The sequence below is a fragment of the Papio anubis genome, chromosome 16, assembly GCF_008728515.1.
Source record: "Papio anubis isolate 15944 chromosome 16, Panubis1.0, whole genome shotgun sequence".
In the NCBI taxonomy this organism is placed as follows: Eukaryota; Metazoa; Chordata; class Mammalia; order Primates; family Cercopithecidae; genus Papio; species Papio anubis.
In genome coordinates this window covers 25,966,653-25,994,631 of record NC_044991.1, presented here as the reverse complement: position 1 = coordinate 25,994,631, position 27,979 = coordinate 25,966,653, and the positions used below count along the sequence as shown (strand labels likewise).

At 43.9% G+C, this 27,979-nt stretch overlaps 1 protein-coding gene across 14 annotated transcripts in view; it reads right to left on the bottom strand.

The window, feature by feature from the left end:
* LOC101000755 (aspartate-rich protein 1-like) overlaps positions 1–27,979 on the bottom strand; it is a 181,716-nt gene that overhangs the window by 136,688 nt on the left and 17,049 nt on the right. For 5 of the 14 annotated variants that reach the window (XR_004178941.1, XR_004178937.1, XR_004178938.1 and 2 more), the window contains exons 2-11: positions 25,496–25,557; positions 24,928–24,955; positions 20,137–20,204; positions 19,034–19,055; positions 11,739–11,818; positions 9,641–9,662; positions 6,286–6,374; positions 4,771–4,792; positions 1,710–1,819; positions 879–1,240 (exon numbers count right to left, since the gene is read on the bottom strand). Coding sequence is in view for 8 of the 14 variants with exons in the window: in XM_031656412.1 (XP_031512272.1) it covers positions 778–920; positions 1,219–1,240; positions 1,710–1,819; positions 4,771–4,792; positions 6,286–6,374; positions 9,641–9,662; positions 11,739–11,818; positions 19,034–19,055; positions 20,137–20,204; positions 24,928–24,955; positions 25,496–25,557 (668 nt within the window). In the remaining 6 variants the exon portion in view is untranslated. Of the gene's footprint in view, positions 1–87; positions 1,241–1,709; positions 1,820–4,770; positions 4,793–6,285; positions 6,375–9,640; positions 9,663–11,738; positions 11,819–13,116; positions 13,935–14,783; positions 14,806–19,033; positions 19,056–20,136; positions 20,205–24,927; positions 24,956–25,495; positions 25,558–27,979 lie in introns of those variants that run through there. The other 9 variants (XR_004178942.1, XM_031656414.1, XM_031656417.1 and 6 more) reach the window with 7 other exon arrangements.

Sequence of the window (27,979 nt, the reverse complement as noted above, 5' to 3'; positions counted from 1 at the left end):
GAGGCGGAGTTTGCAGTGAGCTGAGATCGCGCCACTGCACTCCAGCCTGGCCGACAGAGCAAGACTCCGGCTCAAAAAAAAAAAAAGGTCTAGAACTTAAGTGATGAATATCATCTTCAAAGCCAAAACCAAAGCCAAAATTTTGAAGACAGGAAATAGTGTGATACTATCTTTTGTGGGAAGGAACTCTTGGCTTCCCCAAAAATTAGAGAACTGGGGAGAAAGAAACCTCATCTCAAAATCTGTGATTAGGTTGGGAAATGGAGGCTGGAAATGTGCTCAAGGTCAAACATTCCTCCTCCCTTCAAAAGAGACTGGAGTTTTACCAGTGAGCCCAGAGTGAATATTCACTCCGCCATCCACCCCGGGAGATCCCTTTAAACCAGGAGTGCACAGCGAGGACAGAAACATGAATGTGCACTAACAAGTCCTGAAAGTTCAGAGGTGATTCTCCATTTCCCCTTGGCACACAGCAGAACTGTTTCTCTAGGTTCCAGGAAATGCCTATGAGAGAGCTGTGTCCCCCAGATTCCCTTCATCACAGATGACACCCAGTGCTTAAGCCTACACCCCTTGTGCACAATCCCTAGGAGTGCTGACTAATCCAAACCAAAGGCTCTCATGTTCCACAGGCAGAAAAGAGCAGGTGGACTGCAAAAAGAATCTCTCATGAACGTGGCACCCCCATAGCCCATAGAGACAGTTCTTACCATGATGCCAAGAAACTCTGAGAACAACAAGCCAGACCTCACACGTATTTCCATTTTCTTTCTGATTTCATACCCCCTCCTTCAGCCCCTCCTCCCAATCAGCAGGGATAACCTGAGGCTCCTGGGAACCTTTTCCCATTGGGTTTTTCCTGGCACGTAGTTCCCTACCTGGATGAGTCTCCTCGTCACTTATACTCTCCAGCGTCAAGTCTTTAGAAAGAAAAACACCAGGATAAGTCATTAGAGTGACTCGCCCGCTCCTCCTACTTTAGCTGAAGCTGATTGATGGGCTATTCTCCCACCCTCCGCTGCTTCATACATGATCCCCTCATCTTTCTTCTGGATTGACAAACCTTCCTACAGCTTCTCGGGCGAGAGTTCTATACTGGCAGAATCACTTTCATGAGAACCCCAAGCCTCTTTCCCAGCAGGAAGCCAGAATCAGGTTTCTATACACTGAAGCTAGCAAGTTTTTCCCTCAGGAAGTGAGTTATTTCATGGTACATACCGTTTTCATTCCAAGCTGTTCCCTGCAATTATATAAAAGAAAACATTATGAGAATCAGATTCTGCTGTGCACTTCACACAGATCTGTTATTCTCTGGACAATGATAAAAAACCAGAAGGTGGTACAGTGATTGAGCCATAGGTCAAAGTCCCCAAAGACTAGCACAGAGGATAGCTATAGAAAAACAATACCTTAATTCACAGAATTTACCTTTAATTTTATATACAAATGCACAATGCTTAATCCAAGGAGGAAAACTGATGTGGAAAATGCCTCAGCATTCCAGTTGATAATGGATGCTGTCATTTAAAAGCACTCTAGTGTACCACATATAAGGTGGGAAGACACTCCTACTGAATTCCAGCCCCACAAAGAGAATAGGGTACATTGTACATAATGTGCATTGCCAGATTTTCATATCAAAATTAACTGAGAAGTGAAGGAATCAGGAAAGCAACATTGCTGTAGAAGACCAAAAAAGGGAATCTTACATGGACATCATCATCATCATCACAGTCATCATCACAATCAGCAGCAGCATCATCTTCTTCATCTTTGTATCGTGGTTTGCATCTTAAAAACAGGCGGTCCTCAGGCCAAGCTGGAAGGACACAGAGGAAAGATCAGTTCATTGGTGGTTGGTGACTGTGAGTCACTCAGGGAGCTTTGCCGGATGTGGTGTATGGAGGTGGTTGATTAACAAGCATGGACTGAGTTGATGCTGGGCTATTCCCCTGAGTGGAACAGGGCAGATAAGGGGAGCAGGAAAGACATGAGACATGGAGATCTTCGCCTTGCACTAGAGGCATCGGGCAGCAACAGAGAAGAGTCAACCCAAAATGAAACTAAAATGCACACTAAGGGTCAATGGAAGAGTGCCTTCTCTCTCAAATGTTTTGAAACTCTTCAAAACAAACAGCATTTTCTTAACATATTCAAGACCCTGTCAGTACACTAGGATCCATTTACACTGGTACTACATTTAGCATCTGTTTAAAAAAATTGTTACTTGATTAAAAGCCTATTGTATTAATGAAATGGACTCAATTTTACCCAAATTACTCTATTCTATTAAGCACACACTCTTTTTCATGAAATAATTTAAAAAATTAACTATTAATATGCTACAATTAAAACTAGTCATATTTCCTCTTTGTAAGTCTTCTTCTGGAACCAGGGGTGGGCACAAAACCTATTGGGCCCCTGTGATCAGGGGCTTCAGCAGCTCTGTGTCACTCTCCCTGAGGAGAGTCCCTAAAGATCAGGCTTCATTCAAACAGGCCAACCTCACACAGCCTGCGAAACCTACATCAGTGAAGCTGAGAGTCGTGACTCTCAATACTTTCTGCCATGAGGATAAGTTTCCAGGTTCAAATATACATTGGTTACTGAAATGAGGAAATGTATACCAATAGAAATGGATAAATTCAGGAAAAAATGTCCATGCATACAGGGGTGATTTTTTTGGTTAACTAGCTTACAAAAAAAAAAAAAAATTATTCGATGCCACTTTGTTCAGATATACAAAATAGTGGTATAAAAAATCACAAATTTGGCCAGGTGCGGTGGCTCCTGCCTGTTTTTCCAGCACTTTGGGAGGCCAAGGTAGGCAGATCACGGGGTCAAGAGATTGAGATCATTCTAGCCAACATGGTAAATCCATGTCTCTACTAAAAAAAATTAGCTGGAGGGCCGGGCGCGGTGGCTCAAGCCTGTAATCCCAGCACTTTGGGAGGCCGAGACGGGCGGATCACGAGGTCAGGAGATCGACACCATCCTGGCGAACACGGTGAAACCCCGTCTCTACTAAAAAATACAAAAAACTAGCCGGGCGAGGTGGCGGGCGCCTGTGGGTCCCAGCTACTCGGGAGGCTGAGGCAGGAGAATGGCGTAAGCCCGGGAGGCGGAGCTTGCAGTGAGCCAAGATCGCGCCACTGCACTCCAGCCTGGGCGACAGAGCGAGACTCCGTCTCAAAAAAAAAAAAAAAATTAGCTGGGGTTGATGGTACATGCCTGTAGTCCCAGCTACTAGGGAGGCTAAGGCAGAAGAATCAGATGAACCTACAAGGCGGAGGTTGCGGTGAGTAGAGATCACGTTACTGCACCCTGTCTAATGACAGAGCAAGACTCCGCCCAAAAAATATTTAAAAATCACAAATTTTTATTAGTCATGTTAAATCTACCTTATGAGCTGTCAACATAAAGATTCTAGAAAGTAAAGAAGGTGCAAAGCAGTTGAAAGGCATCCCCGTATTCATGGATAGGAAGACTAAACCTGACTAACACACAATACTACACAAATGATCTACGGACTCACAACAACTGCTATGAAACTGGTAACAGCCATCTGTGCAGAAATGGAAAAGATAATCCTAAGACTTTAAATAATTTATATATGCCTCAAATAACCATGGTAACTGAAAAAGAATAGTGTTAGAGGATGCACATTCATGAGAGTGAAATCTACAAAAAAAAAAAAAAAAAAAAAAGATCAGATTCTGTGCTCCTAGCTTGGGGGCACCCATAAGTATCACAGATATAGAATAGAGAGCCCAGAATTAAATGCATACATAGAGTCAGCTGATCCTCAACAAAGGTACCAAGAATACACAATGGGGAAAGGAAAGCCTCTTCCACAAATGATGGTAAAACTGCATATTCTCATTCAAATGAAGAAATGGAATGCTGACAGTGTGCTCGAGGTTGTGCTTCTCCCTCCATTTCCAAGACACTGGAGCTTTTATAGTGAGCCCAGAGTGAGTTTTCATTCTGTCCTCTGCTCCCAGGGAGATGTCTTGATACCAGAAGTAAACAGCAAGGACAGACAAATGAATGTGCTGCCATGAAACCCAACAGTTCATAAGGTGAGGCTCCACTTCTCCTATGCATCTGGGCACACCGCAGAAGAATTCTGTCTCCAGGATTAAGTAACTGCCTGTGACAGAACTGTGTTCCAAACCAAAGGCTCTGACATATTGCAGTGGCAGAGGCAGAAAAGAGCAGGTGTTCTCAGAAAAATCACCTTTAAATAATAAGATGTGATCGAAATCACAGGATACTCAAAAACGTAGTACTTCTCACCCTGATGACATTGAACTCTGAAAATAACAAACTCCGCTTATATTTATTTTTTCTCTTTCTACACTCTCCCTCAGCCTCCTAAGCAGCAGGTATAACATGAAGGTTGCTGGAAATGCTGTTTTATTAGATCCCACCTGAAGTCTTGTTGACTACCTGGAAAGGCATCCTCTTCCCTGCTGAGAGTCTCCAGAATCCACTCTTTAGAACCACCAACATCACGATAAGTCAGTGAGAGGTGCACTCACTTCTCCTACTCCAGGTGAAGACACACTGGCTCACACAAAATCTCCTGGTTGGTGCTCTGGGTTCACACACACTTCTACAGCCCCTCTGCTCATAGCTATACACTTGCAAAATCATTTGCTCTCACCACACCCCCAATATTTTTTAACAGGAACCCAGATTAAGGTTTCTACTTATTAAAGCCAGCAAATTTGTTTCTCAGAATGTGACTTAGTTGAAGGTACGTACCCTGGACACGTGATGGTAAAATCTGCAATGAGAAAGAAGAAGATGCTATGAGGATCAGATCAATTCTGCTGCACCCCTTACACAGACCTGTTAGTCTCTTGATGACTTCAGAAAACTAGTTGTGAAACAGTGGTTGAATCAAAGGTCAAAGACCAAACATTCTAGCATAAAGGACACGTGTGGAAAAGACAAGAGCTTTTCCCACAGAATTTATCTTTGAGGTTGATGTAGATTGCTAAATGCACAAGGCCTAATCCAACGAGAAAAACTGGTGTGGAGGAAACTGCCTCTGCATCAGTTGATGATGGATGCGGTCCTTCAAAAACATCCTAGTGTGTCATGTATTAGATGAAAAGAAACTCCCACTGACATCCATCCTCACAAAGAGAATTGTGTATGTTGTACATAATGTGCCTTGTCATATTTCTATATCAAAATTAATTGAGAAGGAAAGAAATAAGGTGAAAAAAATAATGTATACACTGGCCCATTTTTAAGACAAATTGCCTTGAACCAGTTTAGGTCAGCAAAGGACAGAAGAAATACTAGGTTCCTTCTTAGATGAGCAATGCCTGCTTGTTGGGCGCCTCCTCCTCTCCACTTAGTTGCCCTCACTTGAATCAAAGAAAATTAGTCTAAGATGAAAATTTACTAGCCTGCAAAGTACCTTACTTTGTCTGTTCTTATCACCCTACCCAGCTACTTGAAGAGCCCCTGAGCTGACTAGGATGATAATGCATTGTGGGCTGCAAAACAATGCAGTAAGAGAATCCTGGAAAAACACCTAAATCCCCCAACAACAATCAGTAGGCCACACCCAGGAAAACTGTAACCCCACAGTACTCAGCCTATGAGGAACCAGGGGAGGGACCTGCACACTAGGGGATAAATTGCTCCTTGAAACGCTGCTGGGGGTGTCTGCTCCTCAGACACCGGATCTTGCAACACTGTCATTAAAAGTCTCACTTTTGGCCAGGCGCAGTGCACCGGGTCTTGCAACACTGTCACTAAAAGTCTCACTTTTGGCCAGGCGCAGTGCAACGGTCTTTGGCAACACTGTCATTGTGTCTCACTTTTGGCCATGCCAAGGCCGGGCGGCTCATGCTTGTAATCCCAGCACTTCAGGAGGCCGAGGCGGGTAGATTACCTGAGGTCAGGAGTTCGAGATCAGCCTGTCCAACATAGTGAAACCCCGTCTCTACTAAGAATACAAAAATCAAGCTGGGCATGGGGACATGGGGACACATGTTGCGATTCCAGCTACTCGGGAGGCTGAGGCAGGAGAACTGATTGAAACCAGGAGATGGTGGTTGCACTGAGTTGAGATTGCACCACTGCACTCCAGCCTGGCCAGCTGAGCGAGACTCTGTCTCAAAAAAAAAAAAAAAAGGAAAGAAAATCTCACTTTGCTGTTTTTCAGCTCCATGAGTCTGTTCTCAATTTGCACCTCGGTGAGTTTGTTTCTCACATCAGAAAACCAACATTTCCTTAGAAGACAAAGAAAGGTGGTCTTACCTGGACATCATCCTCCTCCTCCTCATCATCACAATCATAATCTTCACTTGGTGGTGGTGTCACTAAACTCAGGTTGTACCCAGAAGAACCTGGAAGGACACAGAGAAAAGATCAGTGCCCTGGTTGTTTATGACTGTGAGTCACTCCGAGCTTTGCTGGATGTGGTGTATGGAGCTAGTTAACAAGCATGGACTGAGTTGATGCTGGGCTATTCCCCTGAGTGGAAGAGGGATGGCAGAGGAGGGGAGCAGCAAAGACATGAGACATGGAGGTGTTGGCCTTGTACTAGAGGCATCATGCAGCAACACAAAACAGTCAACCCAAAATGGAACAAAAACACACACTAAGGGTTAATGGAAGAGTGCCTTCCTCCTTCTGAAATGTCTTGAAACTCTTCTAACAAACAACATTTTCTTAACATATTCAAGACCATATCAGTACACTAGGATCCAACTATGCTGCTACTACATTTAGCATCTCTTTTAAAGGATTTATTACTTAATTAAAAGCTTACTTTATTGGTAAAATGGATTCAATTGTACCCAAATTATTCTATTAGTCACACATTCTTTTCATAAAGATAATTTAAAAGCTAAATTTTAAAATGCTACAATTAAAAATAGTCATGATTGGTCAAGGCCGGGTGGCTCAAGCCTGTGTAATCCCAGCACTTTGGGAGGCCTGGTGCTGGCGGGATCACGAGGTCAGGAGATCGAGACCATCCTGGCTAACACGGTGAAACCCCGCCTCTACTAAAAATACAAAACTAGCCGGGCGAGGTGGTGAGTGCCTGTAGTCCCAGCTACTCTGGAGGCTGAGGCAGGAGAATGGCGAACCCAGGAGGCAGAGCTTGCAGTGAGCTGAGATCCGGCCACTGCACTCCAGCCTGGCGACAGAGCGCAGACCGCCTCCCCAAAAAAAAAATAGTCATGATTGGCCAGGTGCGGTGGCTCACGCCTGTAATCCCAGCACTTTCGGGGGCCAAGGCAGGTGGATCACGAAGTCAGGAGATCGAGACTATCCTGGCTAACATGGTGAAACCCCATCTCTACTGAAAATACAAAAAATTAGCTGGGCATGGTGGCGGGCACTTATAGTCCCAACTACTTGTGAGGCTAAGGCAGGAGAATGGCTTGAACCTGGGAGACAGAGCTTGCAGTGAGCCGAGATCGCACCACTGCACTCCAGCCTGGGCGACAGAGTGAGACTCCGTCTCGAAGAAATAAATAAATAAAACAAAACAATAGTCATGATTTCCTCTTTGTAAGTCTTCTTCTGGAACCACGGTGTGTGCGAAAAGCCTACTGGCTCCTGTAATCAGGGGCTTCAGCAGCTCTGTGTCACTCTCCCTGAGGAGATGCTGGAAGTATCAGGCTTCATTCAAATGGGCCAAGCTCACCGACCCTGTTCTACCTACAATGAAGCTGAGAGACATGACTCTGAACACTTTTCTGCCATGAGGATAAGTTTCCAGGTTTAAATATACATTAATTACTGAAATGAGGAAATGTATACCAATAGAAATGAACACATTCTTGGAAAAGTGTCCGTGAGTACAGGGGTGATTTTTTGGTTAACCAGCTTACATAAATTTTTTTTATTTGATGCCTATTCATTCAGACATACAAAATATTCGTATAACAAATCACAAATTTGGCCAGGCACGGTGGCTCATGCCTGTTATTACAGCACATGGGAGGCCGAGGTAGGAAGATCACGAGGTCAAGAGATTGGACCACCCGGGCCACCATGGTAAAACCACGTTTCTACCAAAAATAAAAATTTTAAAATTAGCTGGGCATGGTGGCACAGGCCTGTACTCTCAGCTACTTGGAAGGCTAAGGCGGGAGAATCACTTGAACCTGGGATGGGGAGGTTGCTGTGAGCGGGAGCCCATCACTGCACCCCAGTGTGGTGACAGAGTGAAACTCCATCTCAAAAAGAAAAAACCACAAATTTATATTAGTCATGTTACATCTAACTTATTAGCTGTCAACGTAAAGATTCCAGAAAGTAAAGAGGGTACAAATAAGTTGAAAGGCATCCTGTATTGATGGATAGGAAGACTAAACATGACTAACATGCAATACCACACAAATGATCTACAGATTAAAAATAACTGCTGTCAAATTGGTAATAGCCATGTGTGCAGCAATGGAAGACATTCCTAAGACTTTAGTGAATTTTTATGTGCCTCAAATAACCATGGTAACATTGAAAAAGAATAGTGTTGCAGGATGCACATTCATGAGATTGAAATCTACAATAAAAAAAAGAGAGAAACTGAGACAGCATGCTTCTAGCGTGGGGGCACCCCTAAGTATCACAGGTATGGAGAGCCCAGAATTAAATGCACACATACAGAGTCAGCTGATCTTCAAGAAAGGTGCCAAGAATACACAATGGGGAAAGGAAAGCCTCTTCCACAAATGATAGTAAAACTGCATATTCTCATTCAAATGAAGAAATGGAATGCTGACAGTGTGCTCAAGGTTGTGCTTCTCTCTCCATTTCCAAGATACTGGAGCTTTTGCAATGAGCCCAGAGTGAATTTACATTCTGTCCTCCGCGCCCACGGAGATGTCTTGCTACCAGAGGTAAACAGCAAGGACAGACAAATGAATGTGCTGCCATGAAACCTAACAGTTCATAAGGTAAGGATCCATTTCTCCTATGCATCTGGGCACACCAGAGAAGAATTCTGTCTCCAGGATTAACTAACTGCCTGTGACAGAACTGTGTCCCAAACCAAAGGCTCTGACATTTTGCAGTGACAGAGGCAGAAAAAAGCAAGCGTTCTCAGAAAAATCATCTTTAAACAATAAAGCAAGAAGAGGTGATTGAAAACACAGGATACTCAAAGGCCCATAAACATAGTACTTCTCACCATGATGACATTAAACTCTGAAAAGAACAAACTCGGCGTATATTTACTTTTTCTCTTTCTAAACCCTCAGTTTCCCAAGCAGCAGGTATAACCGGAAGGTTCCTGGAAATGCTGTTTTATTAGATCCCACCTGAAAGTCTTGTTACCTACCTGGAAAGGCATCCTCTTCCCTGCTGAGATTCTCCAGAATCCACTCTTTAGACCCACCAACATCAGCATAAGTCAGTGAGAGGTGCACTCACTTCTCCTACTCCAGGTGAAGACACACTGGCTCACACAAAATCTCCTGGTTGGTCCTCTGGGTTCACACACACTTCTACAGCCCCTCTGCTCATAGCTATACGCTTACAAAATCATTTGCTCTCACCACACCCCCAATATTTTTTAACAGGAACCCAGATTAAGGTTTCTACATATTAAAGCCAGCAAATTTGTTTGTCAGAAAGTGACTTAGTTGAAGGTACGTACCCTGGACACGTGATGGTAAAATCTGCAACGAGACAAAAGAAGATGCTATGAGGATCAGATCAATTCTGCTGCACCCCTTACACAGACCTGTTAGTCTGTTGTTGACTTCAGAAAACTAGTTGTGAAACAGTGGTTGAATCAAGCGTCAAAGACCAAACATTCTAGCAGAGAGGACACCTGTGAAAAAGACAAGAGCTTTTCCCACAGAATTTATGTTTGATTGATTTAGATTGGTAAATGCACAAGGCCTAATCCAAGGAGAAAAACTGGTGTGGAGGAAAATGCCTCTGCATTACAGCTGATGATGGATGCTGTCATTTAAAAACATCCCAGTATGTCATGTATTAGATGAAAAGAAACTCAGACTGACCTCCATCCTCACAAAGAGAATTGTGTATGTTGTACATAATGTGCCTTGTCATATTTTTATATCAAAATTAATTGAGAATGAAAGAAATCGTGAAGGAAATAATGTATACCATGGTCATTTTTTTTTTTTTTTTTTTTTGAGACGGAGTCTTGCTCTGTCACCCAGGCTGCAGTGTAGTGGCATAATCTCGGCTCACTGCAAGCCTTTTTTTTTTTTTTTTTATTTTAGTAGAGACAGGGTTTTGACGTGTTGCCCAGGGTGGTCTCGAACTCCCGAGCGCAGGCAATCCATCCACCTTGGCCTCCTAAAGTGCTGGGATTACAGGCATGAGCCACTACACCCAGCCTGTTTCTTAACCAATGACCTAGAGGCGCTCTTAGATCCCTACCACTGGCCCTGTTGCTGCCACGTGGGTGCCCAGCCTTTACTCAGTTTCTTTTTTTTTTTTTTGAGATGGACCCTCGCTCTGTCTCCCAGGCTGGAGTGCAGTGGCGCGATCTCGGCTCACTGCAAGCTCCACCTCCTGGGTTCTCACCATTCTCCTGCCTCAGCCTACTGAGTAGCTGGGACTACAGGCGCCCGCCACCACGCCTGGCTAATTTTTGTAGTTTTAGTAGAGATGGGGTTTCACCATGTTAGCCAGGATGGTCTCGATCTCCTGACCTCATGATCTGCCCGCCTCGGCCTCCCAAAGTGCTGGGTTTACAGGCGTGAGCCACCGTGCCTGGCCACAGTGGTCCATTTTTAAGACAAAGTACCTTGAACCGGTTTAGTTCAGCAAAGTACAGAAGAAATAGGATATACTAGGCTCCTGTTTGGAGAGGCAATGCCTGCATGTTCAGGGCCCACCTCCTCCCTACTTAGTTGCCCTCGCTTCAACCAAAGAAGATTAGTCTAAGATGAAAGTTTACTAGCCTACAAATTGCTCACTTTGTCTGTTCTTATCAGCCTGCCCAGCTACTTAGTTCATAAGTCAAATACTTGAAGAACCCTGAGCTTACTAGGATGGCAATGCATTGTGGGCTGCAACACAATGCAGTAAGACAACCCTAGAAAAATGTCTGAAGCCCCTCCACAACAATCAATAGGCAACACCCGGGAAGATTGTGACTCCACAGTACTCAGTCTATGAGGAAGCAGGGGAGGGACCTGCACACTAGGGGATAAATTGCTTATTGAAACTGTGCTGGGCGGGTCTGCCCATCAGACACCGGATCTGGCAACACTGTCACTAAAGGTCTCACTTTCGGCCAGCCATGGAGGCTCATGCCTGTAATTCCAGCACTTCTGGAGGCTAAGGTGGGCTGATTACCTAAGGCTAGGAGTTTGAGACCAGCCTGGCTAACATGGTGAAACACCGTCTCTACTAAGAATGCAAAAATTAGCTGGCATGGGGACACATGTCTGTAATCCCAGCTACTCAGAAGGTTGAGGCAGAAGAATTTATTGAGGCCAGAAGTTTGCACTCAGCCAACATTGCACCACTGCACTCCAGCCTGGCTAACTGAGCGAGATTCTATCTTAAAAAAAAAAAGAAAGAAAAAAAAGAGAGAGAGACGAAAAAGAGAGAGAGAGAGAGAGAGAGAGGAGAAGAAAAGAAAAGAAAGAAAATCTTACTTTTGCTGTTTTTCAGCTCCCTGAGTCTATTCTTTGGGTTTGGACTGGTGAGTTTGTTTCTCACATCAGAAAACCAACATTTCCTTAAAAGACAAAGAAAGATGATCTTACCTGGGCATCATCATCATCATCACAATCACTATCTTCACTTCGTGGAAGGGCTACTAAACTCAGGTTGTCCTCAGGAGAAGCTAGAAGGACACAGAGGAAAGATCAGTGCCCTGGGTGTTTGTGACTGTGAGTCACTCAGGGAGCTTTGCTGGATGTGGTGTATGCAAGTGGTTGATTAACAAGCATGGCCTGAGTTGATGCTGGGCTATTCTGCTGAGTAGAAGAGGGATGGCAGAGGAGGGGAGCAGCAAAAACATGAGACATGGAGGCCTTGGCCTTGTACTAGAGGCATCATGCAGAAATACAAAGAGTCAAGCCAAAATGCAACTAAAATGCACACTAATGGTCAGTGGAAGAGTGCCTTCTTCCCTCTCAAATGTTTTGAAACTCTTCTAAACAAACAGTATTTTCTTAACATATTCAAGACCATGCCAGTACAGTGGGATCCACTTATGATGGTATTATATTTAACATCTGTTTTAAAGGATTTATTACATAATTAAAAGCCTATTTTATTGATAAAATGGATTCAATTTTACCCAAATTATTCTATTAATCACACATTCTTTTTCATAAAGATCATTTTTAAAAATAAATATTAAAATGCTACAATTAAAAATAGTCATGATTTCCTCTTTGTAAGTCTTCTGGAACCAGGGTGTGTGCACAAAACCTATTGGGCCCCTGTGATCAGGGGCTTCAGCAGCTCTGTGTCACTCTCCCTGAGGAGAGTCCCTAAAGATCAGGCTTTATTCAAACAGGCCAAGTTCACAGACCCTGCTCTACCTACACCAGTGAACCTGAGAGATGTGACTGAATACTTTCTGCCATGAGGATAAGTTTCCAGGTTCAAATATACATTAATTAGTGAAATGAGGAAATGTATACCAACAGAAATGAACACATTCATGAAAAAATGTCCATGAGTACGGGGTGATTTTTGGTTAACTAGCTTACATAAATTTTTTTTATTTGATGCTTATTCATTCAGACATACAAAATATTGGTATAACAAATCACAAATTTGGCCAGGTGCGGTGGCTCATGCCTGTTATTGCAGCACCTTGGGAGGCCGAGGTGGGAAGATCATGAGGTCAAGAGATCGAGACCATCCTGGCCAATATGGTAAAACAACACCTCTGCTAAAAAAAAAAAAAAAAAATTAGCTGGGCACAGTGCCACATGCCATTAGTCTCAGCTACTTGGAGGGTAAGGTAGGAGAATCACTTGAACCTGGGAGAGAGAGGTGGCTGTGAGCAGGCAGCACATCACTGCACCCGCAGTATGGTGACAGAGTGAGATTCCATCTCAAAAAAAAAAAAAAAAAAATCACAAACTTATATTAGTCATGCTAAATCTAACTTATTAGCTGTCAACATAAAGATTCTAGAAAGTAAAGAAGATACAAAGAAGTTGAAAGGCATCCCATATTCATGGATAGGAAGACTAAACATGACTAACCACAATACTACACAAATCATCTACAGACTAACAACTGCTATCAAACTTGTAACAGCCATCTGTGCAGATATGGAAAAGATAATCCTAAGACTTTAATGAATTTTTATGTGCCTCAAATAACCATGGTAACGTTGAAAAAGAATACTGTTAGAGGACACACATTCATGAGATTGAAATCTACAGAAAAGGAAAAAACAGAGAAATTCAGACAGCATACTTCTAGCATGGGGGCACCCATAAGTATCATAGATATAGAATCGAGAGCCCAGAATTAAATGCACACACACAGAGTTAGCTGATCTTCAACAGAGGTGCCAAGAATACACAATGGAGAAAGGAAAACCTCTTCTACAAATGATGGTAAGAACCGCATATTCTTATTCAAATGAAGAAATGGAATGCTGACAGTGTGCTCAAGGTTATGCTTCTCCCTCCATTTCCAAGACACTGGAGCTTTTGCAGTGACCCCAGAGTGATTTTCATTCTGTCCTCCATGCCCAGGGAGATGTCTTGATACCAGAGGTAAACAGCAAGGACAGACAAATGAACATGCTGCCATGAAACCTAACAGTTCATAAGGTGAGGATCCATTTCTCTTATGCATCTGGGCACACCGCAGAAGAATTGTCTCCAAGATTAAGTAACTGCCTGTGACAGAACTGCGTCCCAAACCAAAGGTTCTGACATTTTGCAGTGGCAGAGGCAGAAAAGAGCAGGTGTTCTCAGGAAGATCATCTTTAAATAATAAAAAAGAGGTGATTGAAAACACAGGATACTCAAAAGCCCATAAACATAGTACTTCTCACCATGATGACATTAAACTCTGAAAATAACAAACTCAGCTTATATTTACTTTTTCTTTTTCTCTTTCTAAACCCTCCCTCAGCCTCCGAAGCAGCAGGTATAACCTGAAGGTTGTTGGAAATGCTGTTTTATTAGATCCCATCTGAAGTCTTGTTGCCTACGTGGAAAGGCATCCTCTTCCCTGCTGAGATTCTCCAGAATCCACTCTTTTTTTTTTTGAGATGAAGTCTCACTCTGTCACCCAGGCTGGAGTGCAGTGGTGCGATCTCAGCTCACTGCAAGCTCTGCCTCCCATGTTTACGCCATTCTCCTGCCTCAGCCTCCCAAGTGGCTGGGACTATAGGCACCTGCCACCACGCCCGGCTAATTTTTGTATATTTAGTAGAGATGGGGTTTCACCGTGCTAGCCAGGATGGTCTCGATCTCCTGACCTCGTGATCTGCCCACCTCGGCCTCCCAAAGTGCTGGGATTACAGGCGTGAGCCACCACACCAGGCCCAGAATCCACTCTTTAGAACCACCAACATCAGGATAAGTCAGTGAGAGCTGCACTCACTTCTCCGACTCCAGGTGAAGACACACTGGCTCACACAAAATCTCCTGTTGGTCCTCTGGGTTCACACACATTTCTACAGCCCCTCTGCTCATAGCTATACACTTGCAAAATCATTTGCTCTCACCACACCCCCAATTTTTTAAACAGGAACCCAGATTAAGGTTTCTATATACTAAAGCCATCAAATTTGTTTCTCAGAAAGTGAGTTAGTTGAAGGTACGTACCCCGGACACGTGATGGTAAAATCTGCAACAAGACAAAAGAAGATGCCATGAGGATCAGATCAATTCTGCTGCACCCCTTTACACAGACCTGTTAGTCTCTTGATGACTTCACAAAACTAGTTGTGAAACAGTTGTTGAGTCAAAGTCAAAAACAAAACATTCTAGCTGAGAAGATACATGTGGAAAAGACAAGAGCTTTTCCCACAGAATTTATGTTTGATGTTGATTTAGATTGGTAAATGCACAAGGTCTAATCCAAGGAGAAAAACTGGTGTGGAGGAAAATGCCTCTGCATTACAGCTGATGATGGATGCTGTCCTTCAAAAACATCCTAGTGTGTCATGTATTAGATGAAAAGAAACTCAGACTGAACTCTACCCTCACAAAGAGAATTGTGTATGTTGTACATAATGTGCCTTGTCACATTTTTATATCAAAATTAATTGAGAAGGAAAGAAATCAGGTGAAGGAAATATGTATACAGTGATCTATTTTTAACACAAAGTACATTGAACCAGTTGAGGTCAGCAAAGTACAGAAGAAATACGATATGCCAGGCTCCTGCTTGGATGGGCAATGCCTGCTTGTTTGGTGCCCCCCTCTCCTCCCCACTTAGTTACCCTCACTTCAACCAAAGAAGTTTAGTCTAAGATGAAGGTTTACTAGGCTGAAAAATAGCTCATTTTGTCTGTTCTTATCAGCCTGCCCAGCTCCTTAGGTCGTAAGTCAAATACTTGAAGAGACCCTGAGCTGACTAGGTTGGCAGTGCATTGTGGGCTTCAACAAAATGCAGTAAGACAACCCTAGAAAAATACCTAAAGCCCCTCCCCAACTATCAATAGGCAACACCTGGGAAGACTGACCCCACAGTACTCAGCCTATGAGGAACCAGGGGAGCGACCTGCACACTAGGGGATAAATTGCTTGTGGAAACTGTGCTGGGTGTGTCTGCCCATCAGACACCAGCTCTTGCAACACTGTCATTGAAAATCTCACTTTCGGCCAGGCAGGGTGGCTCACGCCTATAATCCCAGCACTTCAGGGGGCCGAGGTGCATGTATTACCTGAGGTCAGGAGTTTGAGACCACCCTGGCCAACATGGTGAAACTTTGTCTCTGCTAAGAATACAAAAATTAGCTGGGCATGGAGACACATGCCTGTAATCCCAGCTACTTGGGAAGCTGAGGCAGGAGAATTGATTGAGGCCAGGAGATGGAGGTTGCAGTGAGCCAAGATCGCACCACTGCACTCCAGCTTGGCTAACTGAGTGAGAAGAAAGAAAAGCAGAAAGCAAGCAAGCAAGAAAGAGAGAGAGAGAGAGAAGAAAGGAAAAGGAAAAGGAAGGGAAAAATCTCACTTTTGCTGTTTTTCAGCTCCCTGAGTCTATTCTTTGGGTTTTGACTGCTGAGTTTATTTCTCACATCAGAAAACCAACATTTCCTTAGATGACAAAGGTGGTCTTACCTGGGCATCATCATCATCATCATCATCATCATCATCATCATCATCATCAATCTTCATTTCGTGATAGGCTCACAAAACTCAGGTTGTCCTCAGGAGAAGCTGGAAGGACACAGAGGAAAGATCCGTGCACTGGTGGTTTGTGACTGAGTTACTCAGGGAGCTTTGCTGGATGTGGTGTATGGAGGTGGTTGATTAACAAGCATGGACTGAGTTGATGCTGGGCTATTCCCCTGAGTGGAAGAGGGATGGTAGAGGAGGGGAGCAGGAAAGACATGAGACATGAAGGCCTTGGCCTTGTACTAGAGGCATCAGGCAGCAACACAAAAGAGTCAACCCGAAATGGAACTAAAGCACACACTAAGGGTCAATGGAAGAATGCCTTCCTCCCTCTCAAATGTTTTGAAACTCTTCGAAACAAACAGCATTTTCTTAATGTATTCAAGACCCTGTCAGTACAGTAGGATCCAATTATGCTGGTACTACATTTAGCATCTGTTTTAAAGGATTTATTACTTGATTAAAAGCCTATTTTATTAGTAAAATGGACTCAATTTCACCCAAATTACTCTATTGTATTAACCACACATTCTTTTTCATAGAGAACATTTTTAAAATTAAGTATTAAAATGTTACAATTAAAAACAGTCATGATTTCCTCTTTGTAAGTCTTCTTCTGGAACCATGGTGTGTGCACACACCCAAAAGGGCCCCTGTGATCGGGGCTTCAGCAGCTCCTGTGTCACTCTCCCTGAGGAGATTCCTTAAGGATCAGGCTTCATTCAAACAGGATAAACTCACAGACCCTGCTGTACGTACACCAGTGAAACTGAGAAACGTGACTCTGAACACTTTCTGGCATGAGGATAAGCTTCCAGGTTCAAATATACATGATCTACTGAAATGAGGAAAATGTATAACAATAGAAATGTACACATTCATGAAAAAATGTCCATGAGTACAGGTGTGATTTTTCCATTAACTCGCTTACATAAAATTTTTTTATTTGATCCCTATTCAGACTTACAAAATATTGGTATAAAAAAATCACAAATTTGGCCAGGTGTGGACGCTCATGCCTATAATGCCAGCACTTTGGGAGGCCGAGGTGGGCAGATCACTAGGTCAGGAGATCGAGACAACCCTGGCCAACGTTATAAAACCATGTCTCTAATAAAAATTTAAAAATTAGCTGGGCATGGTGCCTCATCCCTATAGTCCCAGCTACTGAGCAGGCTAAGGCAAGAGAATCACTTGAACCCGGGGCCACAGGTTGCAGTGAGCGGACAGCATGTTACTGCACCCCAATGTGGTGACAGAGTGAGACTCTGTCTCAAAAAAATAATAATGAACAATAAATCACAAATTTATGTCAGTCATGTTAAACCTAACTTATCAGCTGTCAACATAAAGATTCTAGAAAGTAAATAAGGTACAAATAAGTTGAAAGGCATCTCATATTCATGGATAGGAAGACCAAACCTGACTAACACACAATACTACACAAATCATCTACAGACTCAAAACAATTACTATCAAACTGGTAACAGCCATCTGTGCAGAAATGGAAAAGATAATCCTAAGACTTTAATGGATTTTTATGTGCCTCAAATAACCATGGTAACATTGAAAAAGAATAGTGTTGGAGGAAGCACATTCATGAGATTGAAATCTACAAAAAACAGAGAAATTTAGACAGCCTGCTTCTAGCATGTGGGCACCCATAAGTATCACAGATATAGAATAGAGAGCTCAGAATTACATGCACACACAGAGTCAGCTGATCTTCAACAGAAGTGCCAAGAATACACAACGGGGAAAGGAAAGCCTCTTCCACAACTGATGGTAAAACTGCACATTCTCATTCAAATGAAGAAATGGAATGCCTACAGTGTGCTCAAGGTTGTGCTTTTCCCTTCATTTCCAAGACACTGGAGCTTTTATAGTGAGCCCAGAGTGAGTTTACATTCTGTCCTCTGTGCCTAGGGAGATGTCTATCAAGACATACCAGAGGTAAACAGCAAGGACAGACAAATGAATGTGCTGCCATGAAACCTAACAGTTCATAAGGTGAGGATCCATTTCTCCTATGCATCTGGGCAGACCGTGAAAGAATACTGTCTCCAGGATTAAGTAACTGCCTGTGACAGAACTGTGTCCCAAACCAAAAGCTCTGACATTTTGCAGTGGCTGGGGCAGAAAAGAGCAGGTGTTCTCAGAAAGATCATCTTTAAATAATAAAGAAGAGGTGATCGAAAACATGGGATACTCAATAGTCCATAAACATAGTACTTCTAACCATGTTGACGTTAAACTCTGAAAAGAATAAACTCTGCTTATATTTGCTTTTTCATTTTCTCTTTCTACACCCTCCTCAGCCTCCCAAGCAACAGGTATAACCTAAAGTTCCTGGAAATGCTGTTTTGTCAGATCCCACCTGAAGTCTTGTTGCCTGCCTGGAAAGGCATCCTCTTCCCTGCTGACATTCTCCAGAATCCACTCTTTAGAACCACCAACATCAGGATAAGTCAGTGAGAGCTGCACTCACTTCTCCTACTCCAGGTGAAGACACACTGGCTCACACAAAATCTCCTGGTTGGTCCTCTGGGTTCACACACATTTCTACAGCCCCTCTGCTCACAGCTATACACTTGCAAAATCATTTGCTCTCACCAAACCCCCAATATTAAGGTCTGGTGAGAGCAAATATAGAAACCCAGACTAAGGTTTCTATATGTTAAAGCCAGGAAGTTTGTTTCTCAGAAAGTGACTTAGTTGAAGGTACGTACCCTGGACACGTGATGGTAAAATCTGCAACAAGACAAAAGAAGATGCTATGAGGATCAGATCAATTCTGCTGTACCCCTTACACAGATCTGTTAGTCTCTTAATGACTTCAGAAAACTAGTTGTGAAACAGTGGTTGAGTCAAGGGTCAAAGACCAAACATTCTAGCGCAGAGGACACCTGTGGAAAAAACAAGAGCTTTTCCCACAGAATTTATGTTTGATTGATTTAGATTGGTAAATGCACAAGGCCTAATCCAAGGAGAAAAACTACTGTGGAGGAAAATGCCTCTGCATTACAGCTGATGATGGATGTTGCCCTTCAAAAACACCCTAGCATGTCATGTATTACATGAGAAGACACTCCCACTGAACTCCATCCCAACAAGGACTATTGTGTATGTTGTACTTTATGTTCATCATCATATTCTTATATCAAAGTTAATTGAGAATGAAAGAAATCAGGTGAAGGAAATAAAGTATACAGTGGTCCATATTTAAAACAAAGTGCCTTGAACCTGTTTAGGTCAGCAAAGCACAGAAGAAATAGGATACGCCAGGCTCTGGCTTGGATAGGCAAGGCCTGCTTGTTGGGCCCCACTCCTCCCCACTTAGTTCCCATCACTTGAACAAAGTTTAGTCAAAGTTGAAATTTTACTAGCCTGCAAAATAGCTCGCTTTGTCTGTTCTTATCAGCCTGCCCAGCTACTTAGGTCATAAGTCAAACACTTGAAGAGCCCCTGAGCTGACTAGGATGGCAATACATTGTGGGCTGCAACAAAATGCAGTAAGACAACCCTAAATAAAAAATACCTAAAGCTCCTAACCAATAATCAATATGCAACATCTGGGAAGATTATGACCCCATGGTACTCAGCCTATGAGGAACAAGGAGACAGTCCTGCACACTAGGGGATAAATTGCTTGTTGAAATTGTTCTGGGTGTGTCTGCCCATCAGACACCCGATCTTGCAAGGCCGTCATTAAAATTCTCACTTTCTCTGTTCTGCAGGCCTCTGAGTTCATTTTTCGGGTGTGAATGGGTGAGTTTGTTTCTCACATCAGGAAAGCAACATTTCCTTAGAAGACAAGGAAAGACGGTCTTACCTGGGCATCATCATTGTCTTCCTCACTTGGTGGTAGAGATTTTAAACTCAGGCTGTCCTCAGGGGAACCTAAAAGGACACAGAGTTAATGTCAGTGCCCTGGTGGTTGGAGACTGTGAGTCCCTCAGGGAGCTTTGCTGGATGCGGCATATGGAGTGTGGGACTGAAGATTCTGAGACCATCTCAGAGAAACAACTATGTTCAAGTAGTGAGCATGAGGGAGTCTCACCAGATACCTCGCATCTTCGTCAGTGCCTGGACCTAATAAGACTCTTGCATTCCCAAGTCCCAGAAGATATTAACCAATCAAAAATCAAGGCTTCGATGTTTGCTGTGACATAGACAAGACAAACTGGTCTTCTGGAAAGTAACCATTAAACACCAGAGCAAAAAAAAAAAAAGGTTACAAACACAGCACACAAAGCCCATGGACACAAATCGTCTCACCTCTATCTTATTAAAATACAAAAGGAGCAAATCAGACTTCTACACATATTTCCTTTGATTCTGACTTCCTCACCCTTTTCCTAGGTTCCAAAATAACAGGTGTCACCCAACTGCTCCCAGAGATCCTCCTAGAGTATCATTCTCCACCTGCAGGTCTGCCTCACTGTGCTGCCCTCATGGACGGTGTCCATTGGCCAATCTTTAGAGACAAAAACTCCACAAGAAGTTATTCCAGAGAGCAACTCGCCCACCCTCCTACTCCAGGTGAGGCCACACTGGGTTACACGAGATCACTCTGCCCTTCCCTCGGTGTTGTCAGACTCTCCCTGGGCTCTGGGGAGTCAGAGGTCTCTAGAAAGGCATTGCTCACACTTGCCAGCCTTCAAGTGAGAAACAGGAACTGAAGGAACCACATTTCAGCTTTTTCCTTCGACTGGCCCATTATAGGTCTCACCTCCAATCTCACAGCCCTGAGATTCCCACTCTGATGTGCACGCTTTGAGTTAGAGGAGTTCAACAATCGGTCCCTCAGCCAGGCTCACAGCAGATGTGAAAGAGCATTCTGCGGGGAAGGAAATCTCTCCGCTGCATGAACAGAAAGCTGCTGGGCCATTGCACGGTGGCTGTTGTGATGAGGTTCTGATTTTTTTTTTTTTTTTTTTCCAAGATGGAGTTTCACTTTTGCTGCCCAGGCCGGAGTAAAATGGCATGACCTTGGTTCACTGCAACCTCTGCCTCCTGGATTCAGGCAATTCTCCTGCCTCAGTCTCCTAGTAGCTGGGATTACAAGCGTGCGCCACCACACCTGGCTAATTTTTGCATTTTTAGTAGAAACGGGGTTTCACCATGTTGGCCAGGCTGGTCTCGAACTCCTAACCTCAGGTGATCCACCCTCCCTGGCCTCCCAAAGTGCTGAAATTACAGGTGTGAGCCACCACGTCTGGCCCTGAACTTTTAATTGTAAATATTTAAATGTATTTATGAGGAGGCACATGTATGACTGAGAACATTAGACGGCACAGGAGATCCAGACATGAGGAAGACATGACTCCCCTCCCCTAGTGTTTTCTAGCGAAACAGTTTGCAGCTCTGCTCCTACCATACATTTATGGTTACTTTCTGGGCATCTACACAAGGGCCAATCACTGTGTGGGGCTGGGGATATGACAACAATGAGGACAACATCTAGGTCCAGAGGGATTCCAGCAGGGGGTGCGCATGGACACAGGGGAAGAGCGTGGCCCTGCACACCCTGTCTAGACAGGATCAGAGCAGCAGGAGCCAAGGGGCCGGGGCACGTCACTGTCCTCAGGAGCTCAACCTCATCTCCAGGGACCCTGACTCAGAAGCTGGGGCAGGCTCCAGGATTGGTGTAGGGCTCAACAGGCTGGACAGGCTGAGAAGGGAACAGTTCCACACGTGCGCTAGATCCCAGCCCAGGGCTGACCTAGAACTCATCCCGGGGATGTGTTCACTACAGTGCCCATGGGGCCTAACATGTTCTCCCCAGGACTGAGCTCTGGGGTAAGGACTAATGAGGAAGACACAGTCACTGCCCTGGCAGGAAACACCCATAGCCAGGGTTCCTCTATCCACCCTGTGGGAAGACACAACACAGATAGAGTTTGACACTGAGATTCCAAACCTTCTATAAAATAAGTGGAAACTGATGTGTTCTGGATTCCACAGAAGAGCTGCAAGGATGAGCTGGACTCTGGAATCAGTCCCCATCCCTTTGCTGAGCTCCTGGTGCACTGGAACTCATGTCCTTCCCCACCTCCCCTGCTACTCAGGAGTGCTGCAGCTACAGGCCCAGTGCTAGGGGGTCTGTCTAGTTGAAACACATGTCAGCCAGGCATGGTGGCTCATGCCTGTAATCCCGGCACTTTGGGAGGCTGAGGTGTGTGGGTCATCTGATGTCAGGAATTTGAGACCATCCTGGCCAACATGGAGAAACCCCGACTATACTACAAATATAAAAACTAGCTGGGTGTGGTGGTGCATGCCTCTAATTCCAGCTACTCAGCAGGCTGAGGCGGGAGAATCACCTGAACCTGGGAGGTGGAAGTTGCAGAGAGCTGAGATCGTGCCACTGCACTCCAGCCGGGGTGACAGACTCCATCTCAAAACAAACAAACAAACAAAACAAAACAAAACAACACACACACATTTCTGGGCCAGACAACCCTTGGTCAACAGTGTCTCCTCAAGGGCCATTCCTCAAGTGACTCCCAGAAGAGGTGAAAAAGAAAAACTCATCTGTCCCAGCCCCAGGAAGATCAGGCCTGGGGCCTGTCTGTGTCTGTCCTGACCCTGAAGTCCATCCCTGCTGACTTGTGTCCTGTCTGCTCTGTGTCATAGAAGTGGGGACCTGATTCCTGTTCTGCTCCCTCACCAATTTCTGCTGGTGTCACTGCCATCATCACACAAAGAGATGGAGAAGACAAGAGAAAGCAATGAAACTCCATTCTTGAGGCATTTAGGATGATGTCCACACCATGCTCTCGGCAGACAGGAGGCCAGGTCCTGCTCACTCCTACTCAGAAGGGGGCTCAGAGATATGAGTACTAATCCTGTGATATTTCTCCTCTGCTCTTCCCTTTCTTTTTTCCTTTTTTCTTTTTTTTTTTCTTTTTTTTTTTTTTTTTTTTTTTTGAGATGGAGTCTCGCTCAGTCACCCAGGCTGGAGTGCAGTGGGTCGATCTCGGCTCATTTAAACTCATGACCTCAGGCGATCTGCTGCCTCAGCCTCCCAAAGTGCTGGGATTACAGGCATGAGCCACCATGCCCAGCCATGGATTGGAGCATTTCTAAGGCCTGAGGCAGTCCTGTTACTAAATACAATGCAATATCTTCCTGATCCTTCCCTGCTTTGACCAAGTGTTGAGGAATGAGCCCAGCACTGACAGATGTTGACCTGCACTGTTCTATGTGAACCCTTACACTTCTCAGAATCTGTGAGCTGATCAGAAGCCTGTGGGCTTTCTATGTGTATTTCACAGTAATGTCCATGCAAACGTCTGTTGTTCCGTGTACCTTTTGCTACCCAGGGTTTTGTGACCACTGGGGCCCCATTTGATGATGGGCAAAGTTTGGCGGCTTATAGGCCACACAGTTCCAGGGGCACACATAGGTGCTGGAGCTCCCTGGTGTGAGGTCCTGTCACCAAGCCTGAGTGATGACACAGTTGAGTAATACAGACCATCAACACTGGGGACCCATTTCTAAATCACTACCTCCTCCATTCAGGAGGTCAGAATCTAATTCACCTTTCTGCACTCTCTCTCTCCATCTAAGGAGTAGGGATATTAAACTGACCTTCTGCAGTACAGCTGTGGTGGGAGGGAGGAAAGAGGTCATTTATGTAAAGTGTATGGTGGTGCTGAAGTTTTGCTTCCTTTTTATTAGAAGACATGACTCGGGAGGCTGAGGTGAAAGGACCACCACAGGCCAGGAATTCAAGAAAAGTGACACTTGTACTGTGCTGGGCATGGGGGCCACATTTTGGGGGGAAAACACACATTTACAAACACACTCACACTCACTACGCATGGATTCACCCCTAGCTACCTCCCAACCCTCCTGCACACAAACCCACACCATCTAGATGATACGGCTGTTTCCAGGGTCTCCAGTGGATGATCACAGTTCTTCACTGAGCCATCTGTTCCTCACACTGCACTCCAGGTCCTCACTCTTACCAGGAGCCGGAAGCCAGGCAGGCTCTCCAGACAAAAACAGGCAAGAGAGTCCCCCGCGACCCATCACTCAGATTTGTCATCAGCAAGGGAGTGGTCTTAGAATACGAATAGTGTTAGAGAGGAGAACAACACACACTAGGGTCTGTCGGGATGGGGAAGGGAGAGCATCTGCATACACAGATAATGCATGCAGGGGGTGCGCATGGACACAGGGGAAGAGCGTGGCCCCAGGGGAAGAGTGCAGCAAACCACCATGGCACACTTTTACCCATGTAATAAACCTGTACATCTGGCACATGTATCTCAGAACTTATAAAAAAAGAAGCTAAAAAAAAAAGAAAGAAAGAAAGAAAGAAAGACAGAAATAGCCAGAGTAGGCAAATCTACTGCAATAGAAAGTAGACGAGTGGCTTCCTAGGGCCAGAGGTGTAGGGAGGTTGGGGAAAAGAGAGGAGTAACTACTAAGGGATATGAGGTTTATTTGAGGGGGAATGAAAAGGTTCTAAAATGAGATTGTAACAATGGTTGCACAACCCTGGAAATATAGTAAAAACACTGAATCACCCACTTGAAATGAGTGAATTGTTTTGCATGTTAACTATGTCTCAATAAAGCTTTTTTTAATTATAAAAAATAATACTTACAGTAGGAATTTTGGGCTGTATAGTTCATCTGCAATATAAGAAAAGAAAACGCCATGAGGATCCAATCATGCTGGGTCCCGTTTGCACAGGTCTTTTATTCACTTGGTGACATTAGGAAACCACATGTCAAACAGTAATCAAGTCACTGGCCCCCAAGTAAAGCATAGAGAATGTTTGTGGAAAAGGCAATGGATTTCTCCAAGTTGGCTGGCAAAGACAAAATTATTTTTCAAGAAGAAAAAGTTGCTACTAAGAAATATGCTCACTACCAGACAGTTTGTAGGTGATGCTGTCATTTTTCACTGTCATCGTCAATCAGGCCTCAATTGGTCATAAACTCAAATGGCTGGTCGCTACAGTCCATGATCAACTGAGGCTTGACTGACCATGGCAATCAAAAATGATATTCGCTTGATATTCCCCCCAACCTAGAATATTATCTTACTCATCTGTTATGTACATGGTGAGATTTTTATATCTTCATTTCATTAATAAGGGAAGAAGCCCCAGAAAAAAACAAACAAAAACAAAAGAACATTTTTCTTCCAGGTGAAGAAGTGCATCTTACCATTTCAGGTAACATCTCCTCCACAACATCAAGGTCACATTTCGCCAGGTCTGGAACAGGAGCTAGCAGAACATAGAGTGACAGTCAGTGCATTGGTGCTGGTGAGATATCCCACAAGAAGCCTTGGGGGATGTGGGGACTGGGGCTGGAGTGTATACAGGTGGGTGGTGGACAAGCATGAACTGAGTTGCTGCTGGACCATTCTCCTTGGTGTGGAAGGAAGGCAGAGGAGAGGAGCAGAAAGAAAGAGCCTGGCTTTCTAGCTAGGGCAACCTAACCAATGTGAAATATTCGTGTTTAAAAAAATGATGAATACAGAAAGGCACTGTATGGTTCAGTGAGACCGTGTCATCACACCTCCTGCCCATTTGAAGGTCCAGGCCAATCCCCTCATTTTTCAAAATGTTACAAGACCATTTAATTCTCTGGGTTTACATATCCTGCTACTACATTTATCATCTATCCTGTTTTACTTTTTAAATTGGGTGAAACATACATATTGTTTTAGTTATTTAGTGTACATTTCAGTGAAATTGAATTCAGTGAGCTACATTCATGATGCGGTGTCAATAATGAGAAAAATCTAGATTCATAATCTAAACTTAAAAAACAATGATTGAGGCCAGGCGCGGTGGCTCAAGCCTGTAATCCCAGTACTTTGGGAGCCCGAGGCAGGCGGATCATGAGGTCAGGAGATCGAGACCATCCTGGCTAACATGATGAAACCCTGTCTCTACTGAAAAAATACAAAAAACTAGCCGGGCGAGGTGACGGGCGCCTGTAGTCCCAGCTACTCCGGAGGGTGAGGCAGGAGAATGGCGTAAACCCAGGAGGCGGAGCTTGCAGTGAGCTGAGATCCGGCCACTGCACTCCAACCTGGGCAGCAGAGCGAGACTCCATCTCAAAAAAAAAAAAAAAAAACAATGATTGCAGAAATCAATGGAATAGAAAACAGGAAATCATCTGAGAAAATCAACAAAACAAAAAGCCAGTTCTTTGGAAACATCAGTAACATTGATAAACCTCTACCTTGGCTACCCACAGATGAAAGAAAGATGTTACAATGTACTAATAGTATCAATTGAAGAGGAGTTAAATCAAACAATAATAAAGGAATATTCTGAACACATCTATGCCCACAATTGTGATCCATTAGATGAAATGAGCTAACTCCTTTTTATCTGTTTTAGAAGACCAAAAGTCTTCTCGGGAAAAATAGATCATCTGAATAGGCCTATATTTATTTTAAAAATTGAATCAATAATTAATAATCTTTTGAAAAAAGGAAACAAAAAAGTATATTCATATGGTTTCATTGGAAAAAAAATTCTACCAAAATCCTTTTTTTTTTTTTTTTTTTTTCCAACACAGTCTTGCTCTGTCACCAACCTGGAGTGTCAGTGGTGATCTTGGCTCACACTGCAACCTCTGACTCCCTGTCTGCTGCATTCTCCTGTCTCAGCCTCCCAAGTAGCTGGGATTACACGCCCCGTTGTTTTTGCATTTTTTTTTTTTTTTTTTTTTTTTTGAGACGAGTTCGCTTGTCACCCAGGCTGGAGTGCAGTGGCTGCATTATCTCGCTCACTGCAAGTCTCCTTCCCCGGGTTCACGCCATTCTCCTGCCTCAGCCTCCTGAGTAGCTGGGACTACAGGCGCCACTGCCTGCTAATTTTTTTTTTTAGGCTTTTAGTAGAGACGGGTTTCACTGGTCTCATCTCTCTGACCTTGTGATCCTCAGCCTCCCAAAGTGCTGGGATTACAGGCGCAGCCACCGGCCAGTTTTTGCATTTTTAGTAGAGCCGGGTCTCACCATGTTGCCAGAATGGTCTTGATCTCCTGACCTCATGATCTGCCTGTCTCAGCTTCCCAAAGTGCTGATTACAGGCATGAGCCACCGTGCCCAGCCTCCTCCCCAAAAATTTTACAAAGAAAAACTCATCTTTATCATATAAGCAAGTAATCACAACTTAAGTATTCTTTAGTTACATTTTTTAAAATTATGTTTCCACACTTCTTTACACTGTTGTGGACTGTAAACTAGTTCAACCATTGTGGAAAACAGTGTAGCGATTCCCTCAAGGATCTAGAACTAGAAATACCATTTGACCCAGCCATCCCATTACTGGGTATATACCCAAAGATTATAAATCATGCCAAGCATAAAGATATTACGCACACGATAAGTTTACTGCTAATTCATTCAATACAATAGCAAAGACTTGAATCAACCCAAATGTCCATCAGTGACAGACTAGGATTAAGAAAAAATGTAGCACATATACACCTACAAATACTATGCAGCCAAAAAGATGAATGTGTGTCCTTTGTAGGAACATGGATACAGCTGGAAACCATTATTCTCAGCAAACTATCACAAGAACAGAAAACCAATCAATCGCATGTTCTCACCATAGGTGGGAATTGAACAATGAGATCACTTGGACACAGGAAGGGGAACATCACACACTGGGGCCTATTGTGGGG